Source organism: Natrix helvetica, assembly GCF_964273705.1.
Source record: "Natrix helvetica genome assembly, chromosome: 2".
Lineage (NCBI taxonomy): Eukaryota > Metazoa > Chordata > Lepidosauria > Squamata > Natricidae > Natrix > Natrix helvetica.
The window spans coordinates 8,274,113-8,300,410 of NC_138552.1; the positions used below are offsets into that span (position 1 = coordinate 8,274,113).

Below are 26,298 nucleotides of genomic sequence, written 5' to 3' on the forward strand. Positions count from 1 at the left end.
ATATAAGCACCAGCAATGCTCAGCAGGTGCCCAAGACCCTTGTCAAAGTATGCCATTATTGAAGAGGCTGGAAGCCCAGGTAGGCATCCATCCACACTTTCTCTTCAACACTCAGGTTGATAGAGTGGATCTAACACAATTAGATCACAAGATACCGAAGAATCTTGACAGACTTGAACATTGGGCGATATTTAACAAAATGAAATTCAATGGCGAAAAAAGTAAGGTTCTACATTTAGGCAAAATAAATAAAATTCACAGGTAGTCAATAGTAGTAACTGTGAGAGGGATCATGGAGTCCTAGTGGACAACTTCTAAAAATGCCAAGACAAGGGCAGGATAAGAAGCAATGAGTGGAAACTAATCAAGAAGAGAAGCAACTTAGAACTTTGATAAAGTAGCCCATAACCTACTACTAGATAAAGTAGAAAAATGTGGGTTAGACAGAACTGGCTGACCAACCGCACTCAACGTGTAGTCCTCAATGGAACTGCATCTACATGGAGGGAAGTATGCAGTGGAGTACCCCAAGGCTCTGTTTTAGGCCCAGTACTCTTCAACATCTTTATCAATGATTTGGATGAGGGAATAAATGGGGAACTCATCAAATCTGCAGATGATACCAAGATGGCGGGAATAGCCAACACTCCAGAAGACAGGCTTAAGATACAGAAGGAAATTCAATGGTGAAAAAGGTAAGGTTCTACATGTAGGCAAGAAAAACGAAATGCACAGCTACAGTATAGGTGGTACCTTGCTCAATAGTAGTAACTGTAAAAGGGATCTTGGAGTCCTAGTGGACAACCATTTAAATAGGAGCCAGCAGTGGGCAGCAGCTTCTCCAAAAGCCAACACTGTTCTAGGCTGCATAAACAGAGAGATAGAATCAAAATCACGTGAAGTATTAATACCACTTTATAATCCCTTGGTAAGGCCACACTTGGAATACTGCATTCAGTTTTGGTCGCCACAATATAAAAAAGATGTGGAGACTCTAGAAAGAGTGCAGAGAAGAGCAAAAAAGAGATGAGGGGGCTGAAGGCTAAAACATATGAAGAAGGATTGCAGGAACTGGGTATGTCTAGTTTAATAGAAAGAAGGACTAGGGGAGACATGATAGCAGTCTTCCAATATCTCAGGGGCTGCCACAAAGAAGAGGGAGTCAAGCTATTCTCCAAGGCACCTGAAGGCAGGACAAGAAGCAATGGATGGAAACTAATCAAGGAGAGAAGCAACTTAGAACTAAGGAGAAATTTCCTGACAGTCAGAACAATTAATTAGTGGAACAGCTTGCCTCCAGAAGTTGTGAATGCTCCAACACTGGAAGTCTTTAAGAAGATGTTGGATAGCCATTTGTCTGAAAGTGATGTAGGTTGTCCTGCCTAAGCAGTGGGTTGGACTAGAAGATCTCCAAGGTCCCTTCCAACTCTTATTCTATTCTATTCTATTCTATTCAGTGTTCCTCAACCTTGTCAATATGAAGATGCATGAACCCTAACTCCCAGAATTTGGGAAGTTGAAGCCCACCCATTGTCATAGCTACAGCTCATCTATCCAAGCTTCATGATCTCATGACTAAGCTTCTTTGCTAGGTGACTGAATGGGATGGTTGACCCATATCTTCAAATTGCTGAGGTTAAAAAAAAATAATCTAATGTAGGGGGGGTCTCCAAACTTGGCCACTTTACGATTTATGGACCACAACATCCAGAATTCCCCAGCCAGCATGACTGGCTGAGGAATTCTGGGAATTGAAGTCCACAAGTCTTAAAGTGGCCAAGTAAGAAAACTTTAACTTTTAACTTTTATTTAATTTATAAACCGCGCCCTCTCCCAGAAGGGACTCGGGGCGGTGTACAGTCATATTAAAACACAATATAAAATACATACAGATATAGATAAATATAGATAAATATGGATGGAGGAGGTAACATATAGACTGTACAATAATAATTAAAATTAAAATTAGAGATACATTAAAAACTACCCCTAAAAAACTACCCCAGAATAAAATGTTTGCCAGGAGGTTAAAAATGGGACTATAAATGGGCCAGGCCAGCTAATTGGAACAGGTGGGTCTTGAGTTTCTTGCAGAAGGAGCGGAGGTCAGTAGTGGTTCTGATATCGGGGGGGAGGTCATTCCAGAGGGTTGGGCCCATCACAGAGAAGGCTCTACTCCTGGGCGCCGCCCGTTAGCATTGCTTAGTGGACAGCACCCGGAGGAGTCCCTCCCTGTGGGAGCGAATTGGTCGCAGGGATGTATGGGGTAGGATGCGATCCCGCAGGTAACTAGGTCCTGTGCCATGGAGCGCTTTAAAGATGGCAAACAGCCGTTGTAAAGACTTCTGAAGATGTTAGTGTGCTTTTTCTCAAACTTGGAATTATAGGTGATGTGGACTTCAACCCCCAGAATTCCCCAGTCAGTATGGAAATCTTATAGAAGACAGAAAGACTGTCTTATACTGTTCTTGAAAATATCTAACACTTGCAGATTCCATAGTTGTTTTGCTCTGAGTTGCTTCTTACAATCCCTTGTAAAGCCTGTCCTCATTGTTGGCCAAAAGGAAGTTCAAGAGGACACAATCAGTCAGATGGTGTGTTGTTTTTGTTCGTGCAGGATCCAAAACTCACAATGGAGATCGACGCCGCTGGTGAAAAATGTGACAAAACACAAAAGACAACAAGCGAACGTTGCCAGAAAATGTTGAGAGCCTTGAGCTGTGTCACCGGAGATATGAAGGTGTTTGGAGACTGGCTAAAAGGTAGGCCTCGTTTCTGCTCCCTCTATAAGGCCCAATGGAAGCACAGGTGTAGGTGGAAGATTGTTGAACGCCTTGATTATCATCATTCCAGAGCAAATGTTTCTCCACCTCAGCAAGTTTAAGCCCTCTGGACTTCAACTCCCAGAGTTATCAAGACAGCAGGCTGGCAAGTTTAAGAGGTGTGGACTTCAACTCCCAGAATTCCCCGGGCAGCCCAAATCTGGGAGTTGACATGCATACATCTTAAAGATGCTAAGATAGAGAAACACTGTACAAAAGATTTCCTGAAAAACAGGTTCCTTCCTTCCTTCCTTCCTTTTTTTCTTCTTTTTTTACTTTTCCTCCTCCTTTCCTTTTCCCCCTTTTGTTTCCTTCCTCTTTCTTCCTTTTTTCTTTTTTTCTTTCCTCCTTTTCTTTTCTTCCTACCTTCCTTTTTTCCTTTCTTTCCTTTCTGTTTCCTTTCTTTCCTCCTTCCTTCTTTTCTTTTTCCATCCTTTCCTTCCTTTTCTTTCCTTCCTTCCTTCTGTCCCTTCCTTCCTTTTTCTTTCTTCTGTTTTCCTTTTCCTCCTTATTTTCTTTTTTTCCTTTCCTTTCCTTTTCCTATCTTTTTCCTTTCCTTTCTTTCTTTCCTTCCTTTTTCCCTTCTTTTTGTTTCCCCTTTTCCTCCCTTCCTTCTTCCTTTCTTCCACTTCTTTTCTTCCTTCCTTTTTTTCTTCTTTTTTACTTTTCCTCCTCCTTTCCTTTTTCCCCTTTTGTTTCCTTACTCTTTCTTTCCTTCCTTTTTTTCTTTTTTCTTTCCTTTCTTCCTTTTCTTTTCTTCCTACCTTCCTTTTCTCTTTCTTTCCTTTCTGTTTCCTTTCTTTCCTCCTTCCTTCTTTCCTTCCTTTTCTTTCCTTCCTTGAGTCCCTTCCTTTTTCTTTCTTCTGTTTTCCTTTTCCTCCTTATTTCCTTTTTCCTTTCCTTTTCCTTTCCTTCATTTTCCCTTCTTTTTGTTTCCTTTCTTTCCTCCCTTCCTTCTTCCTTTCTTCCATTTCTTTTCTTCCTTCCTTTCATTTTCCTTTCTTTCCTCCTTCCTTCCTTCTTTTTTCCATCCTTTCCTGTCTTTTCCTTTTTCCCTTCCTTTTTCTTTCTTTTTTCCTTTTCTTCTTTCCTTTTTTCTTTCCTTTTTCGTTCCTTTCTTTCTTTTCTCTGTTTCCTTTCTTTCCTCCCTTCCTTCTTCCTTTCCTCCCTTCCTTCTTCCTTTCCTCCATTTCTTTTCTTTCTCCCTTCCTTCCTTTTTTCCTTTCTTTCCTTTCCCTCTTTCCTTTCTTTCCTCAATCCCTTCCTCCCTCCCTCTCTCTCTCCCTACACCCCCTCTCTCCCCACCAGCCAAAGCTGTCATTGCTCATCCTTCAATAAGCTTTAGGCTCACCCTTATTTTACACAATAAACACATCACAAGTTATTTATCCTCTCTCAGCCATCTCTTTCCCCCTCCAAAGCCCCATCCCACACCATGCATTCCCCTTGCCTGCCTGCCACTCTGATGTTAAATTATACACTCGGAGGGGTGTGCCACAATCCCAACACAAGCTGGCCTAGAGATGTTCAGGCCATCTGCCAACTTCCATGCGAGCAACATAAATTAGCTGTTTTGTATCTTCTGCATGAACTGAGCCGCTCAATCAACTTCCCAATTGCGTGATGTTTTTGCAGAGAATAATAAATGTGTGTCATATTTTACAGCCTTATTGGCAGTAGGAGCCACACCAGATGCTGCCAGAGATATACACATTTGGCAATCGTCCCAGTTCATAAACTTTCAAACAACAGAAACAAAACCCTGTTGTGGAATTGTGGAAGACGGGGCAAGTTACTGCTTTGTGTATTTTGACATTGCATCCTCATTGGCGGCGTTTACACAATCTGCTCATACATTAACCCATTCTAACAGAATAACAGAGTTGGAAGGGACCTGGGAGGTCTTCTAGTCCAACCCCCTACTCAAGCAGGAGACCATATCGTTCCAGACAAATGCCTGTCCAATCGTTTCTTAAAAACCTCCTGTGATGAAGCACCCACAACCTCTGGAGACAAGCAGTTCCACCAATTGATTGTTCTAACTGTTGGGAAGTTTCTCCTTAGTTCTAAGTTGCTTCTCTCTTTGTTTCCATCCATTGTTTTTTGTGCTGCCTTCTGGTGCTTTGATAAAAAAAAAGTTGACCCCTTCTTTGTGGAAGCCCTTCAACTATTGGAAGACCGCCCTCATGGCACCCCTAGCTCTTCTTTTCATTAAACTAGATAAATGTTCTAAGGAAGCGCTGTATTTTGAATCATAAACTAGCCAAATAATCCCGGTTTCCAAAGCTGAAATGAACTGGTCAATATATTAAAAGCTCTTTTAAACCCTTTGGGCAGTACGACATTCGAAATGTGATTGTCATATTTGTACAAGCACTTTAACCAGGTTTAACAGATTAACAAAGTTGGAAGGGACTTTATAGGTCATCTAGTCCAACCCCTCACTCAAGCAGGAGACCCTATACCATTGCTGACAAATGGCAATCCAATCTCTTCTTGAAGGTCTCAAGTGATGAAGCCTCCACAACTTCCAAAGGAAACTTCTGTTCCATTGGTTGATTGTTCTCACTGTCAGAAAATATCTCCTTACTTCTGAAGGATCTCTCCTTGGTCAGTTTCCATCCATTATTCCTTGTCTGGCCTTCAGGTACCTTGGAAAATAGCTTGACCCCTTCCTCTCTGGGTTAGCCCTTCAAATATTGGAAGGCTGCTATCATGTCTCCCCTGGTCCTTCTCTCCACTAGACTAGCCCTGCCCAGTTCCTGCAACCGTTCTGCATAGGTTTTAGCCTCCAGTCCCCTCATCATCTTGGTTGCTCTTCTCTGCACTTTTTCTAGAGTCTCAACATCTTTTTTATAATGTGGTGACCAAAACTGAATGCAGTACTCTAGGTGTGGTCTTACTAAGGCTTTATAGAATTATCTGAAGCTCCAATAAGTTGCCTTTTGAAGAGAAACTTGGTTACTTTGAATTGTGACCTTGGGGTGTTTTCGCATTCTTTTTGCATATTCTGGTGAAGGGATCATTCAAAATTCACCAGGTGAATCCGGATAATAGATTAATTCCGCTTTTGTCCATAGGTAGCCATTTAGTGATAGTGGAAAACAAAAACTCCTGACAGACGTTGGGCATAGACTTCCAACTTAGGCAGGGATGACAAAATGGTGTCACATTGGCAGCTGTGACTACACGATTGTAGTTCCCCCTTTTTTGTAGGATTTGCAACAACATTCCTTAATCAAGCCTTTTACACTGAATTTTTCACCCCTAGATTACCTTATTTATTAGACTTTCATTCCGCCTCTGTTACTTTATAAATAACCTCAAGGCAGGGGACATGTCTGATACTCGCTCCTTCTCCTATTTTCCCCATCAACAACAACCCTGCGAGGTGAGTTGGGCTAAAAGAAGGCACCTGGTCCAGAATCACCCAGCTGGCTTTCATGCCTAAGGCGGGACTAGAACTCACAGTCTCCTGGTGATTGGTCCAAAGTCACCCAGTCAACTTTCATACCTAAGGCAGGACTAGAATGTACAGCTTCCTGGTGATTGGTCCAATTCACCGTACTGGCTTTCATGCCTAAGGCGGGACTAGAACTCACAGTCCCCTGGTGATTGGTCCAAGGTCACCCAGTCAACTTTCATACCTAAGGCAGGACTAGAATGTACAGCTTCCTGGTGATTGGTCCAACATCACCCAGCAAGCTTTCATGTCTAAGACGGGACTAGAACTCACAGTCTCCTGGTGATTGTCCTCAAGATCTGTAACCAGCTTTCATGTCTAAGGCAGGACTAGAACTCACAGTCATCCGGTGATTGGCCCAAAGTCACCTAGCTAGCTTTCATGCCTAAGGCAGGATTAGAACTCAGTGCCCTGATCATTGGCCTAAAGTCACCCAGCCAGCTTTTGTACCTAAGGCAGAACTAGAACTTTCGGTCTCCTCTAGGCGAGCACCTCAACCTCTACCACAAACTGGCTCTGTGTTATTGCTGCTATTTTTTCCCCAAAGGAAGCATTTTATTACCATATAGCATCCTTGCTCTTTATGGCGATTATCACTTTTATAAGCCACCCAGGCAGAGATTACTGAACCCTGGGCTACGAGTAAGCAACTGAAATTGCACTTTGTATGAATTGCTAAGTGTTTATTTGCCTAGCACAAAAATAAACACGCCACTTGTTGTGCTGTCTCATCGTTTCCAGGTCAAAGATAATTCAGTAGAAAAGAAGGTACAATAAAAAGAAAATGAATCAGCGCTTCCATCGCCCTATCCAGGTAGACCTTTCACCTCTATCTCAGGGCTTCCCAAACCTTAGCATCTTTGAAGGACTTCAACTCCCAGAATTTCCCCAGTCAGCTGTCAGGCCTGGAAGCCATCTTTTGCATTGGGCCTTCAGGCCTGCCACACTTCATGCTGTGGGAAAATGGGAGGGGGGATTATATGGGAGATATATAGTCTAAATAACATTCCTTTTAAGAGAGTCGAGGACATTTTGCCCTGTAGTTGTTATAGTGTGACTCAGTAATGGTATCCTATTTTCTTCACTACCAGTTTGGTAGCGGGAGTTACCCTCCCTCCTTTGCTCTTCCTCCCTTCCTCCATCCCTCCATCCCTCCCTCCCTCCATCCATCAAGGTCATCTCTATATTCCTTTCTACAGGAACATCTATCCTGTATATTACTCATATTGTACCATCATATCACATCACATCATACATTGTCAAATGCTTTCTCTTTCAGATAAGCCTGTGGCCCTCCAATTTGTTGATTGGCTTTTGCGGGGTGTTTCTCAAGTGATGTTTGTCAACAATCCACTCAGTGGCATCATCCTGCTTATTGGATTCCTGGTGCAGAGCCGTTGGCTGACGCTCATGTGTTGCACTGGAGTGATTGTCTCAACTTTAACTGCAGTTATTCTAAGCCAAGAGAGGTAGGCTGTCCTCTAATTTTCTCCTCCTCCTCCTCCTCTTCCAATGCTCAGATAAAACTAGCCACTGGATTTCTCCAATATTTCTCCTAACTTAAACTGCAGTCGACTGAGGTATTGCATATAAATTAAACGTAGTAATGTTTTACCTGTCAATGATTTTTTTTGTTTTAATCGCAATAATACATGCTGTCAGGCCTGTAGTTATGTTCCTTTTAGGATCTTTGGCCTGCCACACTTTCTTATAATTCCCTATGTGTTTCATTAGTGTAGTAGTTGGGAGTGGGTGGAATAGAAAGGAGTAGGATTGTGGAATGTATTGTTGTGGTTCTTCTTAGAAGCTCAAGGTCGTCTTTTGTCTCAGTACCTCGACACTTGACCGGAAGCAGAGGGGTGTACATGCCAGCGTGGAAGATGAAGATTGGAACATGTGATGAATTATGGGGTGTGGGGATAGATGATGAACTTTCAACTGGGTGAACCCACAGGATGTACATTAGAGTTGAAATTTCACAGCATAATGCCAACATGTCTGTCTTATTAAATTGGAGTTTTAAGGATAACTTTGCCTTGGACAATGATTTAATTCTGCATGATATTTGGAACGCTGACACATGCACAAACAACCATTTTAAACTCAATGTAAATAGTTCTAAACTTGACTGTAAAAAATATGATTTCTGTAATTGAGTTGTCAAAGTTTGGAATGTTCTACCTGGTTCAGTTGTTTCAGCTACAAATTTTCAGAGTTTCAGTCACAAGTTGGCTTCCATGGACCTTACTTCATACTTAAGTGGTCAGTAGAGGGGGCGTGCATAAGTGCAATTACGTGCCTATCATCCCTGTCACTCTGTTTTTATTTTTTATTCTTGTTCTCATTTTTGTTTGACAAATTCTAATAAATAAATAAATCAGTAGCAACATTCATGCAACCAAATCAAATCTAATATTTTTATTATGATCTTTGACCAGCCTTTCCAATATAAGATTACATTAAAAAGGGAGTTAGCTAAGCTCAAATATAGTTATCAAACTAGGAAAAATACTGTAATGTATCCACTTCTTTATTAAGCCATTAAGCCAGTAAGAAGACCATTTTGAATTTTAGATGGAGAGCTTTACTGAAATGTTTGGAGCCAAGAGGACATAACATGTATTTATTTGCTCAATTTCTATAGGAACCCACAAAATTGGTGTTCATTTTTTAAAATTGCTTGACTTTGAAGATATGCACATTCCAAATGGTAGATCTGCATGAGTTTTTCAGAGTCTAAGACAGACCTTTTTCCCCAAAAAAAGAGGGTGAAAATTTGGGTGCATCTTATGCACTGAATACAGCATTTTTGGCTTATCAAAAACCTGTCCCCTTTGCAAAAATGGATGTGCAGAGGGTTTGGGAGGCCTGCAAAGTGCTCCTGGGGGCTGGGGAGGGCAAAAAAAGCAAAAAATGCCCCTGCCCCCCTGCTTATTACCAACTATGGACCATCTGCCCCTCGCCGCCCACCACTTACCACCCACCAGCCTCCATTTATAGACCATTTATAGACCATCTGACCAGCCTACCATCCCCCCCCATCCAGGATTGTGGTCTAATGGCACTTGACAACCTCTACCCGCATTGGAGCCCTGGCCTTCTAATTTTATACTGGTCTTAAAGGCATACATGCCACAACATCGACAGCACCTAGAAATGATCTTAGGCCCTGCTGAAGTCATAAGCTTACCATGTATCTGAGGTCAGACCTGATTTCACTGCGGGAGTCCCCCCTCCCGCAGGTATGGCCCTCCGCCCTTTCGAGGGCCCACCTTGATGACGGATTTATTAATCCAGAGAGGTGGAGGAAGCGGAGACTTAGGGGGTTTTTAACCAGATGCTATTTAAATGTTTTAGTGGGCTCCAGGGTGGGGGGGGGAGGGTTAACCAGGCCATGAGTGGGGTTAGTGCCAGGCAAACAGGTGTGGTCGGGAGGGAAGTGAGCGGAGCGGGGGAGGGGGGGAGAATAACGTTCCATTAGAGGGTCTTTTTATCCCAACGATTGTAGGGAGGGGTGGGTGCGAGGGTAGACGAAGATTCTGTAGCCAGTTGGGAGCCCGTGGCCGTTGCACACGGCCGGTCATTTGTACCAACCCCTGCACCCTAGGTGGCCAGGATCTACAGAGCCAGGGCCTGAGGCTGATGTTATGCAATGCGAGGTCCGTTGTCAATAAGGCCCCCCTCATTAATGATCTGATCTCAGAGGGGGTGCCGGACCTTGCAGGGATAACGAAGACCTGGTTGGGCCACGAGGGGGGTTTACCCCTCGTGGAAATGTGCCCACCAGGATACCGTGCATTCCATCAGCCGCGGGCCCTGGGTAGGGGTGGTGGGGTAGCGGTGATTATACGGGAGGGTCTGGAGCCGAGAGAGTTCACTGTGCCACAGATATCTGGGTGTGAGTCTCTTGGCATGAAGTGGGGCCCAGGGAGACAGTTGGGCTTGCTGATTGTATACTTGGCTCCTCGCTATGCATCAGCGGCCCTGCCAGAGCTCCTCGAGATGATTGCAGAGATGGCGGTTGAGACCCCCAAGCTATTGGTTATGGGGGATTTCAACCTGCCGTCGATAGGCGAATCATCCGAGGTGGCTCGGGAGTTCATGGCTTCCATGACAGCCATGGACCTGACCCAAATAATTCAGGGCCCCACACACGAGGGAGGCCACACACTGGACCTTATTTTTGTCTCTGGCCAGTGGAAGAGTGATCTGGGAATAGGGGATTTAGTTATTACACCCCTGTCATGGTCAGATCACTCACTTCTCCGGCTCGACTTCCCAGGCGCTACCCCCCATCGCGGGGAGGCGGAACCAGAAGGTCCTAGATGGTTCTGCCCCAGGCGACTGATGGAACCTGATAGGTTCCAGATGGAACTTGGGCCACTTCCTGTAGCCCTGACCCGCTCCCGGATGGAGGACCTGGTGGCCGCATGGAACAATGCGGCTACCGGGGCCTTGGACCGGGTTGCGCCTTTGCGGCCTCTCCTGTGGCAGTGAGTCACCCTGGCTCCTTGGTTTACCGAGGAGCTAAGGGTGATGAAGCGCCACAAGAGATGCCTAGAGAGCAGATGGAGATCTTCACGCTCCGAATCTGACCGAACAGAGGTAAGAGCCTATTTACGGACCTACCTTGTGGCATTAAGAGTGGCCAAGTGTCAATATTGTGCCGCTCTTATTGCGTCCGCAGATAACCGCCCTGCCGCCCTGTTTCGGGTGACCCGCTCCCTCCTTTCGCAGAGGCCGCGGGAAGCCCCCTTGCAGGGTAGAGCAGAGGAATTTGGGGAATATCTGCAGGACAAAATCGCTCAAATCCGTAGCGAGTGGGTCCCCTCCAGTAGTCCAGGGGAGACGTTGGAGGCGAATCTTGAGGGACCATTCTGGGAGGAGTTTGACCCTGTTGCTGATGATGATATGGACAGGTTGCGTGGGCGACTGCGAGCCACTACATGTTTACTGGACCCGTGTCCCTCCTGGCTTATACTGGCATCCTGGGAGGTTACACGAGGCTGGCTCCAGGAGGTAGTCAACGCTTCCTTGAGAGAGGGGTCCTTGCCGGCCACCTTGAAAGAGGCGGTGGTGAGACCCCTACTCAAGAAGCCTTCCCTGGATCCAGCTATGTTAACCAACTATCGTCCTGTCTCCAACCTTTGCTTTTTGGCAAAGGTTGTAGAGAGTGTGGTGGCGCAACAGTTCCCTCGCCACCTGGAGGAAATTGATTATCTAGACTCGCGCCAGTCCGGTTTCCGGCCCGGTCACAGCACGGAGACGGCCTTGGTCGCGTTGGTGGATGATCTCTGGAGGGCCAAGGATGGGGGTTGCTCCTCCATCCTGGTCCTATTAGATCTCTCAGCTGCTTTCGATACCATCGACCATGGTATCCTATTGTGTCGTCTGGAGGGGCTGGGGGTAAGGGGCACCGTTCTGCGGTGGTTCTCCTCCTACCTCTCCGGCCGGACGCAATGCTTGCTGGCAGGGGAGCAGAGGTCGACCCTGAGGCCACTCACTTGTGGGGTGCCACAGGGGTCGGTCCTCTCGCCTCTCCTGTTCAACACGTATATGAAGCCGTTGGGTGAGATCATTCGTGGTTTTGGGGTTGAGTATCATCTGTACGCGGATGATACTCAGCTGTACATCTCTACCCCGAACCACCCCAACGATGCCGTCGAAGTGATGTCCCGGTGCCTGGAGGCCGTACGGGTCTGGATGGGAAGCAACAGACTCAAACTCAACCCCTCCAAGACGGAGTGGCTGTGGTTACCGGCGCCCCGGTTCAACCAGTGGGTCCCATCACTGGCCATTGGGGGCGAACAACTGGCCCCCGTGGATCGGGAGCGCAATTTGGGCGTCCTCCTGGATGCCCGGCTTTCGATGGATGACCATGTGACAGCCATGGCTAGGGGGGCGTTCCACCAGGTTCGCCTGGTGCGCCAATTGCATCCCTTATTGGACTGGGACGCCCTTCACACAGTCACTCACGCGCTTGTGATGTCCCGCCTGGACTATTGCAATGCTCTCTACATGGGGCTCCCCTTGAGATGCACCCGAAGGCTGCAGCTGGTCCAGAATGCGGCCGCGCGGGCAATCATGGGAAGTACCAGGTACTCCCATATAACACCTCTCCTGCGCGAGCTGCACTGGCTACCTGTGGCTTTTCGGGTGCATTTCAAGGTGTTGATTATCACCTTTAAAGCGCTCCATGGCACAGGACCTAGCTATCTGCGGGATCGCATCCTACCCCATACATCCCTGCGACCAATTCGCTCTCACAGAGAGGGACTCCTCCGGGTGCCGTCCACTAAGCAATGCCAGCGGGCGGTGCCCAGGAGTAGGGCCTTCTCTGTGATGGGCCCGACCCTCTGGAATGAACTCCCCCCCGACATCAGAACTACCACCGATCTCCGCTCCTTCCGCAAGAAACTCAAGAGCCACCTGTTCCAATTAGCTGGCCTGGCCCAATCGTAGTTTTAATCTTCAATCCTCCTGGCCGGTATTTTAAATTTTGGGGGGTAAACTTTTTAAGCTGTTTTTTAATTTTTACTAGTATTGTACAGACTCCATATTTAATTTGTTTTTAAGGGGTTTCTAATATATTTTTATTGTGTATACGGGTTTTTTTTAGCTTCTGTCTGTACACCGCCCCGAGTCCCTTCGGGGAGAGGGGGTGGTCTATAAATTCAATAAAATCAAATCAAAAAAATCAAATTTTGCTCATTTTTGCCTCCCCCAGCCCCCAGGAGCACTCTACAAGCCTCCCAAAGCCAATGCATGCCATTTTTTTTTTTGCAAAAAAAACAAGGTGGGCTGAAGGTTTGGGAGGCTTGCAGAGTGCAAAAACTTTTTTAATTTACCTCTTCAAAATCATCATCTGTCTTATACTCCGGTGCATCTTATAGTCCGAAAAATACAGTACATTTGCAAAGTAACTTCTCTCCATGCTTGCTACCTAGATCTGCAATTGCTGCTGGACTTCATGGCTACAACGGTGTCCTTGTCGGGATGTTGATGGCTGTTTTCTCAGACAAGGGGGAATATTACTGGTGGCTCCTACTTCCTGTTATTCTCATGTCCATGACCTGGTGAGTCTATATATCATCATCTTCATTTAATGACCCGATAATCCCTTGCAGGATGGAGTCTGGGCATCTGAATGGAGCGGAGTGTTTACTGGCCAGATGCTCTTCCTGTTGCCAATGCAGAGTTCTATTCAGCAGATATATTCTCGGCGTGCCCAGAGAGACAAATATCTGCCTCTACCTAGGATTGAACTCACAGCCACCTGATTGTGAGGCAAGAGCTCCACCTCTAGGTCACCACACCACTCAGTGTGTGTGTGTGTGTGTGTGTGTGTGTGTGTGGTGGGTTCCGGGCGGTATGGCCCGGTACGGGCATACTAATGGCAGCTGGGAACAGTGGCCACCGTACCGGAATGGTGTTTCGGTGGGACCCTCTGCCCGCCTGTATTCCTTACCTCTTTTTGAGGGAAACTGGCCAATTGCGCACATGAGCATAGCATACGGTGCCTGCGCGACCTGCTCAAGCAGCTGGGGCATCGCAGGGCGGTTGAGTGCGCATGCGTGCGTAACAAGGGTGTCCGAGGTGGACCTCGGGCCCCATCGCAGCGTACTGGTTATGACGGGATCCAGAACCTACCACTGGTGTGTGTGGGGGGGGTGTATGTGTGTAAGCAAATGAGAAATGAGAGATCTGGTAATATTTCTATCCTTTGTCCTGATTTTATGATATTGGCAAAGACTATAACAAAAATGTCTGTACACTTTCTCCAATTGTTCCTATTCTTCTTTTTCAGCCCCATCTTTACCAGCGCTTTAGCTTCGCTCTTCAGCAAATGGGACCTTCCGGTTTTCACGCTGCCTTTCAACTTGGCTCTGAGTCTGTTTCTCGGGGCCACCGGCCATTATAATTCTTTCTTCCCTACCACGCTGATAGAACCAACCGCCTCTTTGCCCAACAACTCTTGGACCGGCACTCAAGTGTCTATGGTAAGATGATACCCATCGCATACCCCTTGCTGTGTGCGTCCTTTGGTGTGTGTGTGCAGGGGGAGGAGGGGGAGGAACCTCTAAAGCAAGTGTTTCTCAACCTTGATGACTTTAAGTCCTGTGGATTTCAACTCTCAGAATTCCCCAGCCAGCTGTGCTGGCTGGGGGATTCTGAAAGTTGAAGTCCACAGGACTTAGGGTCACCAAGGTTGAGAAACACTGCTCTAAAGGAAGAAGCTTCACATAAGTGTGAATACCGCAAGGGCATTGACCTGGATCGTTTGCAGTGGTGAGTTGTTCTCACCTTCACTACCAGTGCGCTGCTCGTGGTGCGTTTGTGCAGGAGCCTGAAATGCACTCCACTGCCCCTGCGACATCCAGCTGCTTGTCGCAATTGGCCCGCTTGCCTTAAAAACAGGTATGGAACGCTGGTGGGCCAAATGAGCCATTGTATGGTGGCCGCTGCTCCCAAATACTACCGGTACGGGTGTACCAGGCTGTACCGGCTGAAACCCACCACTGATGGCTTGGTTACTGCTATGCATCTCTTGCTAACAATCTGTGAAATGCTGGCATTGTATAGAATGCCTAGGACAGGGGTGTCAAACTCGGTTTAATTGAGGGCCCTATCCTGGTTGTGTTTGACCTGGGGGGGCAGGGTGTGTGTGGCCAGGGTGGGCATGGCAAGCTCAACGTCACTCACGGCGGAGACGCCTGTGGGGGCCTGAGCATTCTGCCAATGAAAACGGGCTCCCAAGTTCCATTTCTGCCTGCAATTCCTCTGCCAGCGAAAACATCCCTTTCCATAGAGTTCTCCTTTGCCTGTCATGTTTTCTCCTGCAAAACTCTATGGTTCTGTTTGCACCACTGGTTCATAAACTCTGCTAGAAACCCAACAGCATCATAGAATAGAATAACAGAGTTGGAAGGGACCTTGGAGGTCATTTTCCAGGCAATTTTCAGGGCAATTTCTGGGCCATTTTCAGAGCTATTTTCAAGCTATTTTGGCTCGTTTTCTGGGCCAGAAATGGCCTGAAGACGCCAAAAAAAAAACGGCCCTAAAAATGACCCAAATGGTCTAAAATGGCCTGTTTTTTGGGCAGTTTTGGCTGGTTTTTGTGCCATTTTCCAGTACTTCAGCACTCGCGAAAACCAGCTGGCCATGGTACGCGTGCCCACAGAGAGGGCTCTGTGTGCCATCTCTGGCACGCATGCCATAGGTTCGCCATCACAGCCCTACACCACTTCAGACAAATGGTTATCCAGACTCTTCTTAAAAACTTCCAATGTTGGAGCAATCACAACTCCTGGAGGCAAGTTGTTCCACTGATTAATTGTTCTCACTGTCAGGAAATTCCTCCTTAGTTGGAGAAATATTGGAAGACTGCTGTCATGTCACCCCTAGTCCCTCTCCCTCTGTTAATGCAGCCCAGGATTGCGTTGGCTCTTTTGGTAGACAGTTGCACATATGAGCACATGGCTGGCTCCTATTTAAATGGTTGTCCACTGGGACTCCTAGATTCCTCCTTATTTCCTATCTCATCCTCCCCCAACAATCCAAAAGACCTCCCACCCATCCAGCCTTCTGAAAGAGTATCAAGATTTGGGTCTTCACCCAGGCTATCGGGTCAAGTGGTGGAGAATTCTGACAGTTGCTGGGGGTCACTCCAGGAGAATGGCCGGGGCACTGAGTTTTAGTCTTTTATGTTTTTATAGTTTTCACATTTTTATTGTTGTGAGACACCCAGGGCTATTTTAAGATGGGCAATCATGCAACTCGTTTAAAATACCATAAAATTCTTTTACAATCAAATAAAAGTAAATACATATAATCAATGTCTAAACGAGACCTTTTGGTCTATGCACACCTACAGTATAACCCCAATTTATTTAGATAGATAGATAGATAGATAGATAGATAGATAGATAGATAGAGATAGAAAGAAAGAAAGAAAGAAAGAAAGAAAGAGATGATAGATGATAGATGATAGATAGATAGATAGATAGATAGATAGATAGATAGATAGATAGATGATAGATAGATAGATAGATAGATAGATAGATAGATAGATAGATAGATAGATAGATAGATAGATAGATAGATGATAGATAGATAGATAGAGGTGATAGATGGTAGATGAGAGAGAGAGAGATGATAGATGATAGATAGATAGATAGATAGATAGATAGATAGATAGATAGATAGATAGATAGATAGATATAGATAGAAAGAAAGAAAGAAAGAAAGAAAGAAAGAGATGATAGATGATAGATGATTGATAGATAGATAGATAGATAGATAGATAGATGATAGATAGATAGATAGATAGATAGATAGATAGATAGATAGATAGATAGATAGATAGATAGATAGATGTGATAGATGGTAGATGAGAGAGAGAGAGATTATATATATATATAGATAGATAGATAGATAGATAGATAGATAGATAGATAGAGAGAGAGAGAGAGAGAGAGAGAGAGAGAGATGGTGGATGGGAGAGAGATAATAGATGGTGGTAGATGACAGAGATGAGAGAGAGAGATGATAGATGGTAGATGAGAGGGGGGGAGATGATAGATGGTAGATGATAGATAGATAGATAGATAGATAGATAGATAGATAGATAGATAGATGATAGATAGATAGATAGATAGATAGATAGATAGATAGATAGATGATAGATAGATAGATAGATAGATAGATAGATGATAGATAGATAGATAGATAGATAGATAGATAGATAGATAGATAGATAGATAGATAGATAGATAGATAGGCAGGCAGGCAGGCAGGCAAGCAGGCAGAGATGATAGAGAGAGAGAGAGAGATGATAGATGGTAGGAGAGAGAGGGGGGAGTTTGTTAGCCAGCTACTGGTGGCCTTCAATCTTTTATCCAATCAGGTTGAGCTATCAAAGTTTCCATAATTCTTAGAAGTCAGAAAGTATATTATACTGTGTGTGTGTGTGTGTGTGTGTGTATTTGTGTTACAACCCCTGGTATGCCCAAATATGGGAGGGATCTCACTACTCCCCCTTTCTGTCCTTCGGCTCATTACAGAAGACCATCCAGGCAGAAAAACATATTTTTATTTTTTAATGTTGCCTTTGCTATGTTTGTGTTGTATTTGTGCTGATAAATAAATAAAAATATATATGGTATGTTATAACATGTTAATTATGCCCAATTAGGGTGATATCATTGTAGGCAGTTTACACCACCTATAAAGTCAAGTGCCATAATAATATTTCCTAACCCAGCCCACAGAGGCAGTTTTCCAACATACTGCTTTGACATTGTCATGAATAACAAATACCTTTTGTGTGGATTAAAGTGCAGGAAAAACTGCTTTCGTGGCACAGTTATTTGGTGACCGCTCTGTTTACTTGGCTTCTAGTCCAACCCTTGGCTTCAAGGGTTGGACTAGAAGACCTCTAAGGTCCCTTCCAACACTGTTATTCTTGATAGTGAAAGCAATTAATCCAGGGAATGGCTTGCCTCTGGAGTTGTGAATGCTCCTTCACTGGAGATTTTCAAGAAAAGATTGGAGAACCATTTGCCTGGGATGGTATTAAAACTCCTGCCTGTGTCAGAGGGTTGGACTAGAAGACCTCCACGGTTCCTCCCAACCTTAGGATTCTATGATTATAAAAAAGGGGGCAAACATGGGGAAAAAAACTGTGTTTCCAAAGTCTAGCTAACTAGATAACAATATTTCCGGGATGGGTCTTGGAGCACACCTATCCTATCTGATCTAGTGGGATGGGCAGATAGCAAGATAATAATAATAATAATAAATATTTATTTCTTAGCCGCACCCTCTTCCGAAGGACTCGGGGCGGCGTACAATAAAACATATGAAATACATATATAGACAAGACATACATATAACAAAGACGTATACCAAGACATGTACAAGGAGGAGGTCGGCTAATGAATAAAAACAATTAAAATCACAATGTTTAAAAACCCCTAAATAATTGAATACAATTAAAATACCCAAATAAAAAACCCGTCAGGAGCGATATAGTTAGATCAAAGTTGAGCCAGGCCAGCTACTTGGAATAGGTGGGTCTTGAGCTTTATACGAAAGGAGCGGAGGTCAGAGGTATTCCTAATATCCGGAGGGAGGTCATTCCACAGGGCTGGGCCCGCCGCAGAGAAGGCTCTACTCCTAGGCGCCGCCCCTCGACACTGAGGTAGTTCTGCAGCTAGCTTAGTGACATATAGGCACTATTAAAAGTAGTAATCATCACCTTGAACTGTACAAAGAAGGAAACCAGTGAATCAGTGCAAGTCACACAACAGAGGTTTTACCTCGCCAAATCTAGAGGCACAAAACTGCAGGCATTGCTGCATTCTGGACCACTTGTAACGTCTGGATCCGTGACGGTGAATCTATGGCACGCAGAGTCCTCTCTACGGGCACACCAGCCCTCGCCCAGCTCAGCTCCACTGTGCATGCGCACGAGCCTCCCGCTGGCCAGCTGATTTTCAGGTCTCTGCCATGCATGTGGGAGACGTGCGCGGATGCGCAGGTGAGCGGGAGGTCATGCGTGGTGGTCAGGGGGGCAGCGCCTCCCCCGCTGCATTTTTGGTCCCAGGAGGCTTCAGGGAGGGCTGCTAGGCCCAAAATGGGTCACAGGGGGAGGCACAGGGGGCGTGGGGCATGTGTGTGTGTGTGATGCGCGCATTGCATTATGAGTTTGGGCGCGCATGCTTTCGGCAAGCGAGGACAAAAACGTTAGCCATCAGTCTTCTACATGGTCTTCAAGAGGAGCCCCATATAGAGTATATTGCAATAATCCAAATCAATCAGCCAATCAGAATAGAGCTGGAAGGGATCTTGGAGGCTTCTAGTCCAGCCCCCTGCTCAAGCAGGAGAACCTCCTAGACCATTTCAGATAAGTGGCATTCTAGACAAGTGATGACTAACCTTTTTGGTGCTGATGTCCAAAGCGCGCGTATGCGCAAACCCAAAAAATGCAATGCAAACGCCCCCCCCCCGTGCATGTGCCCTGCCCCCGTGCAAGCCTGCACATCCGCTGCACATGCGCCCTGCCCCCCCCCTCACCCATTTTTGGCTTCCAGGCTGGGGCAGGAGGCTTTCCAGGCCCAAAATGGGGCGTGTGGTGGGGGCTCATGCAGTGCCCCTATGCCCAGTTTTGACTTCCAGGTTGGTGCAGGTGGCCTTCTAGACCCCAAATTAGGTGTAGGGGGGCACACATGCACAACCCCCCCCCCAATGTATGCACCCCACCTCCCACTCATGCATGGCAGAGACCCTAAGACTCTGGCATGCACATGCGTAGTGGAGCTGGGCTGGGGCGATGGCTGGCATGCCTGTAGAGAGGGCTCTGCATGCCATCTGTGGCACATCTGTCATAAGTTCGCCATCGCGGCTTTAATATGTATGGACTTCAAATCCCAGAATCCTCCAGGCAGCCATGCTGGCCTGGGGGATTTGGGGAGTTGTAAGTCCACACATCTTTTTTTTTTAATTTTATTTATTTATTTTTTGACTAGACACAAACAAACAAGACACAACAAACACCATCAAAACATATTCCATTACAAATTATAAAAAAGTGGGTCAATTGGTTACAAAGAACTTTCGTGCATCCCTTCCACAGTCATCACCTATAATCCATATCAAATTATATATTTTACATCAAATATATTTATATATATAAATTACTATCATCCTACCTCATCCTTCATATGACTATAGTTGTTTTAACATCCCTTTATAACAAATATTCCAAAATGCAAAGCAAAAGCACATAATGGCATTCCATTGTCTATTTTCAATATCATCCAACAACATTCTACCTTTGTGAAACGTTCTAAATAAAAATTAATTATGTTTGATAACAAAGTTTCTAAACCTCCTTTCTTAATCACTGTTTACAATTTATATCCAATTTCAATATTATAGGCACAACACAGCCACTCACCCCTGAGGCTGTGCCCGGCTTTTTGGGAGCCCGCTTGCAAGAGAGCAGCTGCCCGGCAATCCCAAAACAATAAACCCTCCCCTCATAATAAGGCCCAAGCTATGTTTTGTGGGTAAAAAGAAAATAAGACCCTGTCTTATTTTCAGGGAAACACGGTCGTGAGGGAAAGCAAGGGAAAAAGAAAGAAAAAAGCACTGACCTTGATGCAATAAAATAAGGCATTACGATCTACCCACAACTTTTTACATTTTCACAATAATAGAAACTAGCCGTTTCTGTAACAACAAATCTATCTAATTGGTAAAACCCAAGGTCAAAGATTCATTTTTTTCCACCTCAAGCACAAAGTCCAGATGTGGTTTCCAAGCAGAAATGAAGATATTTATTTGATCAAAGCAGTTAATTTAGCCATCTCTGCTAACTCCATTAGTTTTTGCAGCCATTCATCCATTGTGGGGATTGAGGTAACCATCCATTTTTTTGTGTAGTCTTGCTGCCGTCAACATATATACTGTATTTTTCGGAGTATAAGACGCACCTTTTTCCCTCAAAAAAGGCTGAAAAACTGGGTGCGTCTTATACACTGAATACAGCATTTTTTGGCCTCCCGAAACCCTGCCCCCTTCACCAAAATGGCCATGCATAACCTTTGGGAGGCTTCCAGAGTACTCCTGAGGACTCTATAAGCCTCCTAAAAGCTACGCATGCCCTTTTTTTGACAAAAAACGGGCCCGTTTTCATGACAAATGGACTGGTTTTTGCTCATTTTTGCCCTCCCCTCAATCCCCAAGAGCACTCTACAAGCCTTCTAAAGGCAATTCATGCCCTTTTTTGGAAAAAAAATGGGCCCGTTTTTACAAAAAACAGGCCTCTTTTGGGAGGTCTGTGGAGTGCAAAAACTTTTTTAAAAAATTTGCCTCGTCAAAATCTTGGTGCGTCTTATACTCCGAAAAATACAATAACATCAGTGTTCTGTTTTTTTTTCCAAGTCTTCTTCCATTAAACCCGAAAGAAAAGTCCTTGGTTTTCGTTTTCTTTTTTTAAAATAATTTTTATGGAATGTTTTAATCTTTAAAAACAGAAAAAACAAAACACAAAACATACCTAACAATTTAAAGTAATTATACAGCCTTCTGTATCAGCTTTCCTGTTTAGCCTTTATAGTTCTCCCTTCTGCATTGCCTTCCTATTGCTTGTCCTATAATACATCAGTAGTGCTAACGCTTATAATAATATTGATTATTTATATCATCATATATTTACATTCTCTATTTTCTGTTTTGGCTTCTGTTTTCTAGCCACTTGGTTTTCTTTCTATATTCACTTTAAGAATTTTCTGCATTAAGATAGAAATCCTACTCCAATATTTCTTTGATCACACAGTCAAATGATAAATGACCTAAATGATTAAATTAAATGATTAAAGGATAAAAAGTCCCTTCTTGGCATTTACCTTTCCGACATTCATTTGAGGGGCCTTTATACATTCTTGACAACTTATCTGGAGTTAAATACATTAGATACATCATCTTACAGAAATTTTCTTTTAAGTTATAATTTAATGTAAACTTCAAAACTTTTTTTAAAAAATATTTTTTTTATTATTTACATATGAGTATATTGAACACAGTGCTAGTTTTGTACAATTATTTTTGACCATCATATTCACTCTAATACATATATAATATCTCATTCCAGGTCTACGTAGCCTAATTTTTTCGTGTTCCGACTCCCACCTTGTGTTTCCAGCCATTGATAAAATCTGTTCCATGTGTCATAATATTCTCCCTCTCCTTTGCCTTTTATTTCTAACATTAGTCTATCCATTTCTGCCCAGACTAATATCTTCCTTGTTATCTCCTTTTCTGAAGGGGTGTTTTTGCATTGCTTCTAAAGCTTTGTTCCACCCAAATTTTGATTATGTGCCTGTGGAGATGCTGCATGGGACATAAGTGTGAAGGCCAGTCGCAATTCACTTTTTTCAAAACTGTGCTAACTTTGAACGGTGTCCAGCGTGCCTCCATCAATAACCAAGAAAGAAAACTCCCAACTCCATTGTTCGTGGAATTAAAATACTTTTCCTGGTTATGAAAAGATAGCAGGAAAGTAAAGCAAGATCTGAGCCAGAAAGGCGTGAACAATTACATATCAAATGATAACCCAGCCTCCTCCCTCCAATGACCCCATCCCAGTGTCCGATCTGCAACTCCCTTAGGTATCATGTGGGTTGCATCTCCAAAAGGCATCACCAGGTTGGTATGCAGGACAGTTGACCTTGACCAGGTCCAAACACCGGCCACCAGCATGCACAGAAGATGGTGAGAAGAAAACTCCCTTTACCATATCACCTCCTGTACCATTTATTCCCATCCCAAATACCATGCCCCCACCCTCCCCGTTTCTATGGCAGCCGATAGCAAGCAAGCGAAGCAGAGGCTGACCTCCGGTCACTGAACAAATGATTAGAGTTAATCATGAGATTAGAAAAGCCCAGTCTAACACAATACCAATGAAGAAGAAAAACAACAGCTCCCAAAAGAAACCAGCATGGCTGCATAAACAACTATCTGACAAACTGAAAGACAAAAAAAGTAAGTATAAAAAGTGGAAGGAGGGGGACATAACTAAGGCAGAATATCAGCAAATAGCCCGAGCCTGTAAAGATGAAGTGAGGAAAGCTAAGGCTCACAATGAAGAAAGGCTTGCCACAAAAGTAAAAATTAACAAAAAAAGCTTCTTCCAACATGTTAAAAACAAGAAAAAAGTTAAGGAAACAATTGGTCCATTGCTAGGAGAAAGTGGCAAGAAGGTGACAAGCAACAGGGAGAAAGCAGAACTATTTAACTCATGTTTTGCATCTGTCTTTACACAAAGGGATAAAACAGTCCAACCTATCAAAAGCAGCACCACAAAATTAGGAACACAAATTGAAATAGGGAAGAAAATGGTAAGTGAGCACCTGTCTACCCTAGATGAGTTCAAATCACCAGGACCGGATGGATTACACCCCAGAGTTCTGAAGGAACTAGCAGACGAGATCTCAGAACCACTGAATTATATCTTTCAGAGATCCTGGAACACCGGGGAACTACCAGAGGACTGGAAAAGAGCTGATGTGGTTCCCATCTTCAAAAAAGGGAAAAAATTAGATCCAGGAAACTACAGACCTATCAGCCTAACCTCAATACCAGGAAAGATTCTGGAAAAAATAATCAAGCAACGAATTTGCGAACACCTAGAAGCAAACAAAGTAATAGCCAAAAGCCAACATGGATTTGTCAAAAACAGATCATGCCAGACTAATCTTATTGCATTCTTTGATAATGTGACAAAATTAGTGGACCAGAGGAATGCCGTTGATATAGTTTACTTGGACTTCAGTAAGGCTTTTGATAAGGTAGACCATAACCTACTACTAGATAAAGTAGAAGAATGTGGGTTAGACAGCATCACCACCAGATGGATTGGTAACTGGCTGACCAACCGCACTCAACGTGTAGTTCTCAATGGAACTGCATCTACATGGAGGGAAGTATGCAGTGGAGTACCCCAAGGCTCTGTTTTAGGCCCAGTACTCTTCAACATCTTCATCAATGATTTGGATGAGGGAATAAATGGGGAACTCATCAAATTTGCAGATGATACCAAGCTGGCAGGAATAGCCAACACTCCAGAAGATAGGCTTAAGATACAGAAGGATCTTGACAAACTTGAACATTGGGCACTATCTAATAAAATGAAATTCAATGGTGAAAAGAGTAAGGTTCTACATTTAGGCAACAAAAACGGAATGCACAGGTACAGTATAGGTGATACCTTACTCAGTAGTAGTAACTGTGAAAGGGATCTTGGAGTCCTAGTGGACAACCATTTAAATATGAGCCAGCAGTGTGCAGCAGCTGCCAAAAAAGCCAACACAGTTCTAGGCTGCATCAACAGAGGGATAGAATCAAGATCACGTGAAGTGTTAATACCACTTTATAATGCCTTGGTAAGGCCACACTTGGAATACTGCATTCAGTTCTGGTCGCCACGATGTAAAAAAGATGTGGAGACTCTAGAAAGAGTGCAGAGAAGAGCAACAAAGATGATTAGGGGACTGGAGACTAAAACATATGAAGAACGGTTGCAGGAACTGGGTATGTTTAGCTTAAGAGAAAGAAGGACTAGGGGAGACATGATAGCATTATTCCAATATCTCAGAGGTTGCCACAAAGAAGAGGGAGTCAAACTATTCTCCAAAGCACCTGAGGGTAGAACAAGAAGCAATGGGTGGAAACTAATCAAGGAGAGAAGCAACTTAGAACTGAGGAGAAATTTCCTGACAGTGAGAACAATTAATCAGTGGAACAGCTTGCCTCCAGAAGTTGTGAATGCCCCAACACTGGAAGTCTTTAAGAAGATGTTGGATAGCTATTTGTCTGAAACGGTATAGGGTTTCCTGCCTAGGAAGGGGGTTGGACTAGAAGACCTCCAAGGTCCCTTCCAACTCTACTATTGTATTGTATTGTATTGATTGCAAGATGAAACCTAACTGTACGGGAGCAAATTTCTTGTCGTAGGAAGTTAAAACCCACCCCTCTCCTAGAAAAAATGAAATATCCTGGGAAATATTAAAAAGGCAGAATATCATATTTCCCTGGATCTGAAATGGAGAAACATGTTTTTAGGCAGGAAACGGACTCACTCTTAATAGCCCCCACCGTTGTCAATGGGCCATTAAAAGGTCTGAGCCAGTCTATTCTACATAACAAAGATCTACCTCCTTCAGGCAGACCCATCTGCAACAGAAACTCACCACATGGCATCTGGGAACTCAACCAAGCTTGGGACTCAAAAGACACACAATTTACAAAGTTAGCTAAGACACCCCCCGCACCCCCACCCCTGGGAGTCTGACAACCAATCAGAATACATTTCTTACACAGGAACAGGAAACAGAGAGGTGGGGCCGAACAGAGTATAAAAAACCCAGCAAGCCCCTTCTTCACTCTGTTCTTCTTTACCCAACATCTGGAAGCATGTGATTCCCCCTTTTCTGTTCAGGAGCTCAAGCCATGTGGTCCTGTCCACCCTTAAACCCTCTTTCCAAGCAGCCTCCATGTCTCCAGTGTCTTTTTCCCCACTTGGAGCTCAACCCAAATGGACATTCCTTCCAACATCGTAAAATAGGATTCTGTAGCTGGAAGCAACCTTGAGTTTCTCAAACACTGTCGAAAAGTACAGTTTAGGCCTTGCGTCCTCCCTAGCTTTGGGAATTCAAACCTTTCCTTTCAAGCTTCTACAGGGAGAGGTGGCATTTATGCAAGATTAACAAGTTATTAGAAATATTTTTTTTTTGTATTCTTATCTCGGCAAGAGACTTCAAAATTGAATGCCAGGGTCATTTGCAAGAACATTCCCTGATGACTTAGCCAAAGCAATAACGAGTTGTTGTTTTTTTGCTGTCAATCTCAAACTGACTGGCAGGAATTATTGGATTTCATTAAAGAATAGGTCTATTGTTGCCGTGTTCAACTCATCCCAGTTCAGATGCAAAATAGAGCAGCTTGACATTACCTTCTTGTTCAAAAGAATGGGAAGGTCCCACGTCCATCCCTGGGTGGAATTTAGCAAACAAAAGGCTAGTTTATACTTTTCGGGAATGGATCCAGTCAAGGCTCGATTAATTTGTTATTTGTATTTATTAGTTTGTCAAACGTGTACAAGATAGCCGGTATAATCATCGATATATGAACGACAGAAATGAATGCAAATAAATGGGGACAGTAGGATAGGGACGGAAGGTACGCTGGTGCGCTTATGCGCGCCCCCTTTACGGACCTCTTAGGAATGGAGTGAGGTCCACGGTTAGACAGTTTGAGGTTGAAGCTGTGGGGGTTAGAGGATGTAACAACGGAGTCAGGTAGAGCATTCCAGGGGTTGACCACTTTGTGGCTGAAGTCGCATTTTCTGCAATCGAGTTTAGAGCGGTTGACCTTGAGTTTGTATCTATTGTTTGCCCGTGTATTATTGAGGTTGAAGCTGAAGAAGTCGTTGACAGGTAAGACGTT

At 44.3% G+C, this 26,298-nt stretch overlaps 1 protein-coding gene across 2 annotated transcripts in view; it reads left to right on the forward strand.

The window, feature by feature from the left end:
* The window catches only part of SLC14A1 (solute carrier family 14 member 1 (Kidd blood group)), a 49,966-nt gene that overhangs the window by 11,968 nt on the left and 11,700 nt on the right, over positions 1-26,298 (forward strand). Inside the window, exons 1-5 of one of the 2 annotated variants that reach the window (XM_081942571.1) lie at positions 618-695; positions 2,618-2,762; positions 7,565-7,754; positions 13,233-13,361; positions 14,093-14,285. In XM_081942571.1, coding sequence (XP_081798697.1) covers positions 684-695; positions 2,618-2,762; positions 7,565-7,754; positions 13,233-13,361; positions 14,093-14,285 — 669 coding nt within the window. In that variant the 5' untranslated portion in view covers positions 618-683. Of the gene's footprint in view, positions 1-617; positions 696-2,617; positions 2,763-7,564; positions 7,755-13,232; positions 13,362-14,092; positions 14,286-26,298 lie in introns of those variants that run through there. The other variant, XM_081942572.1, reaches the window with a different exon arrangement.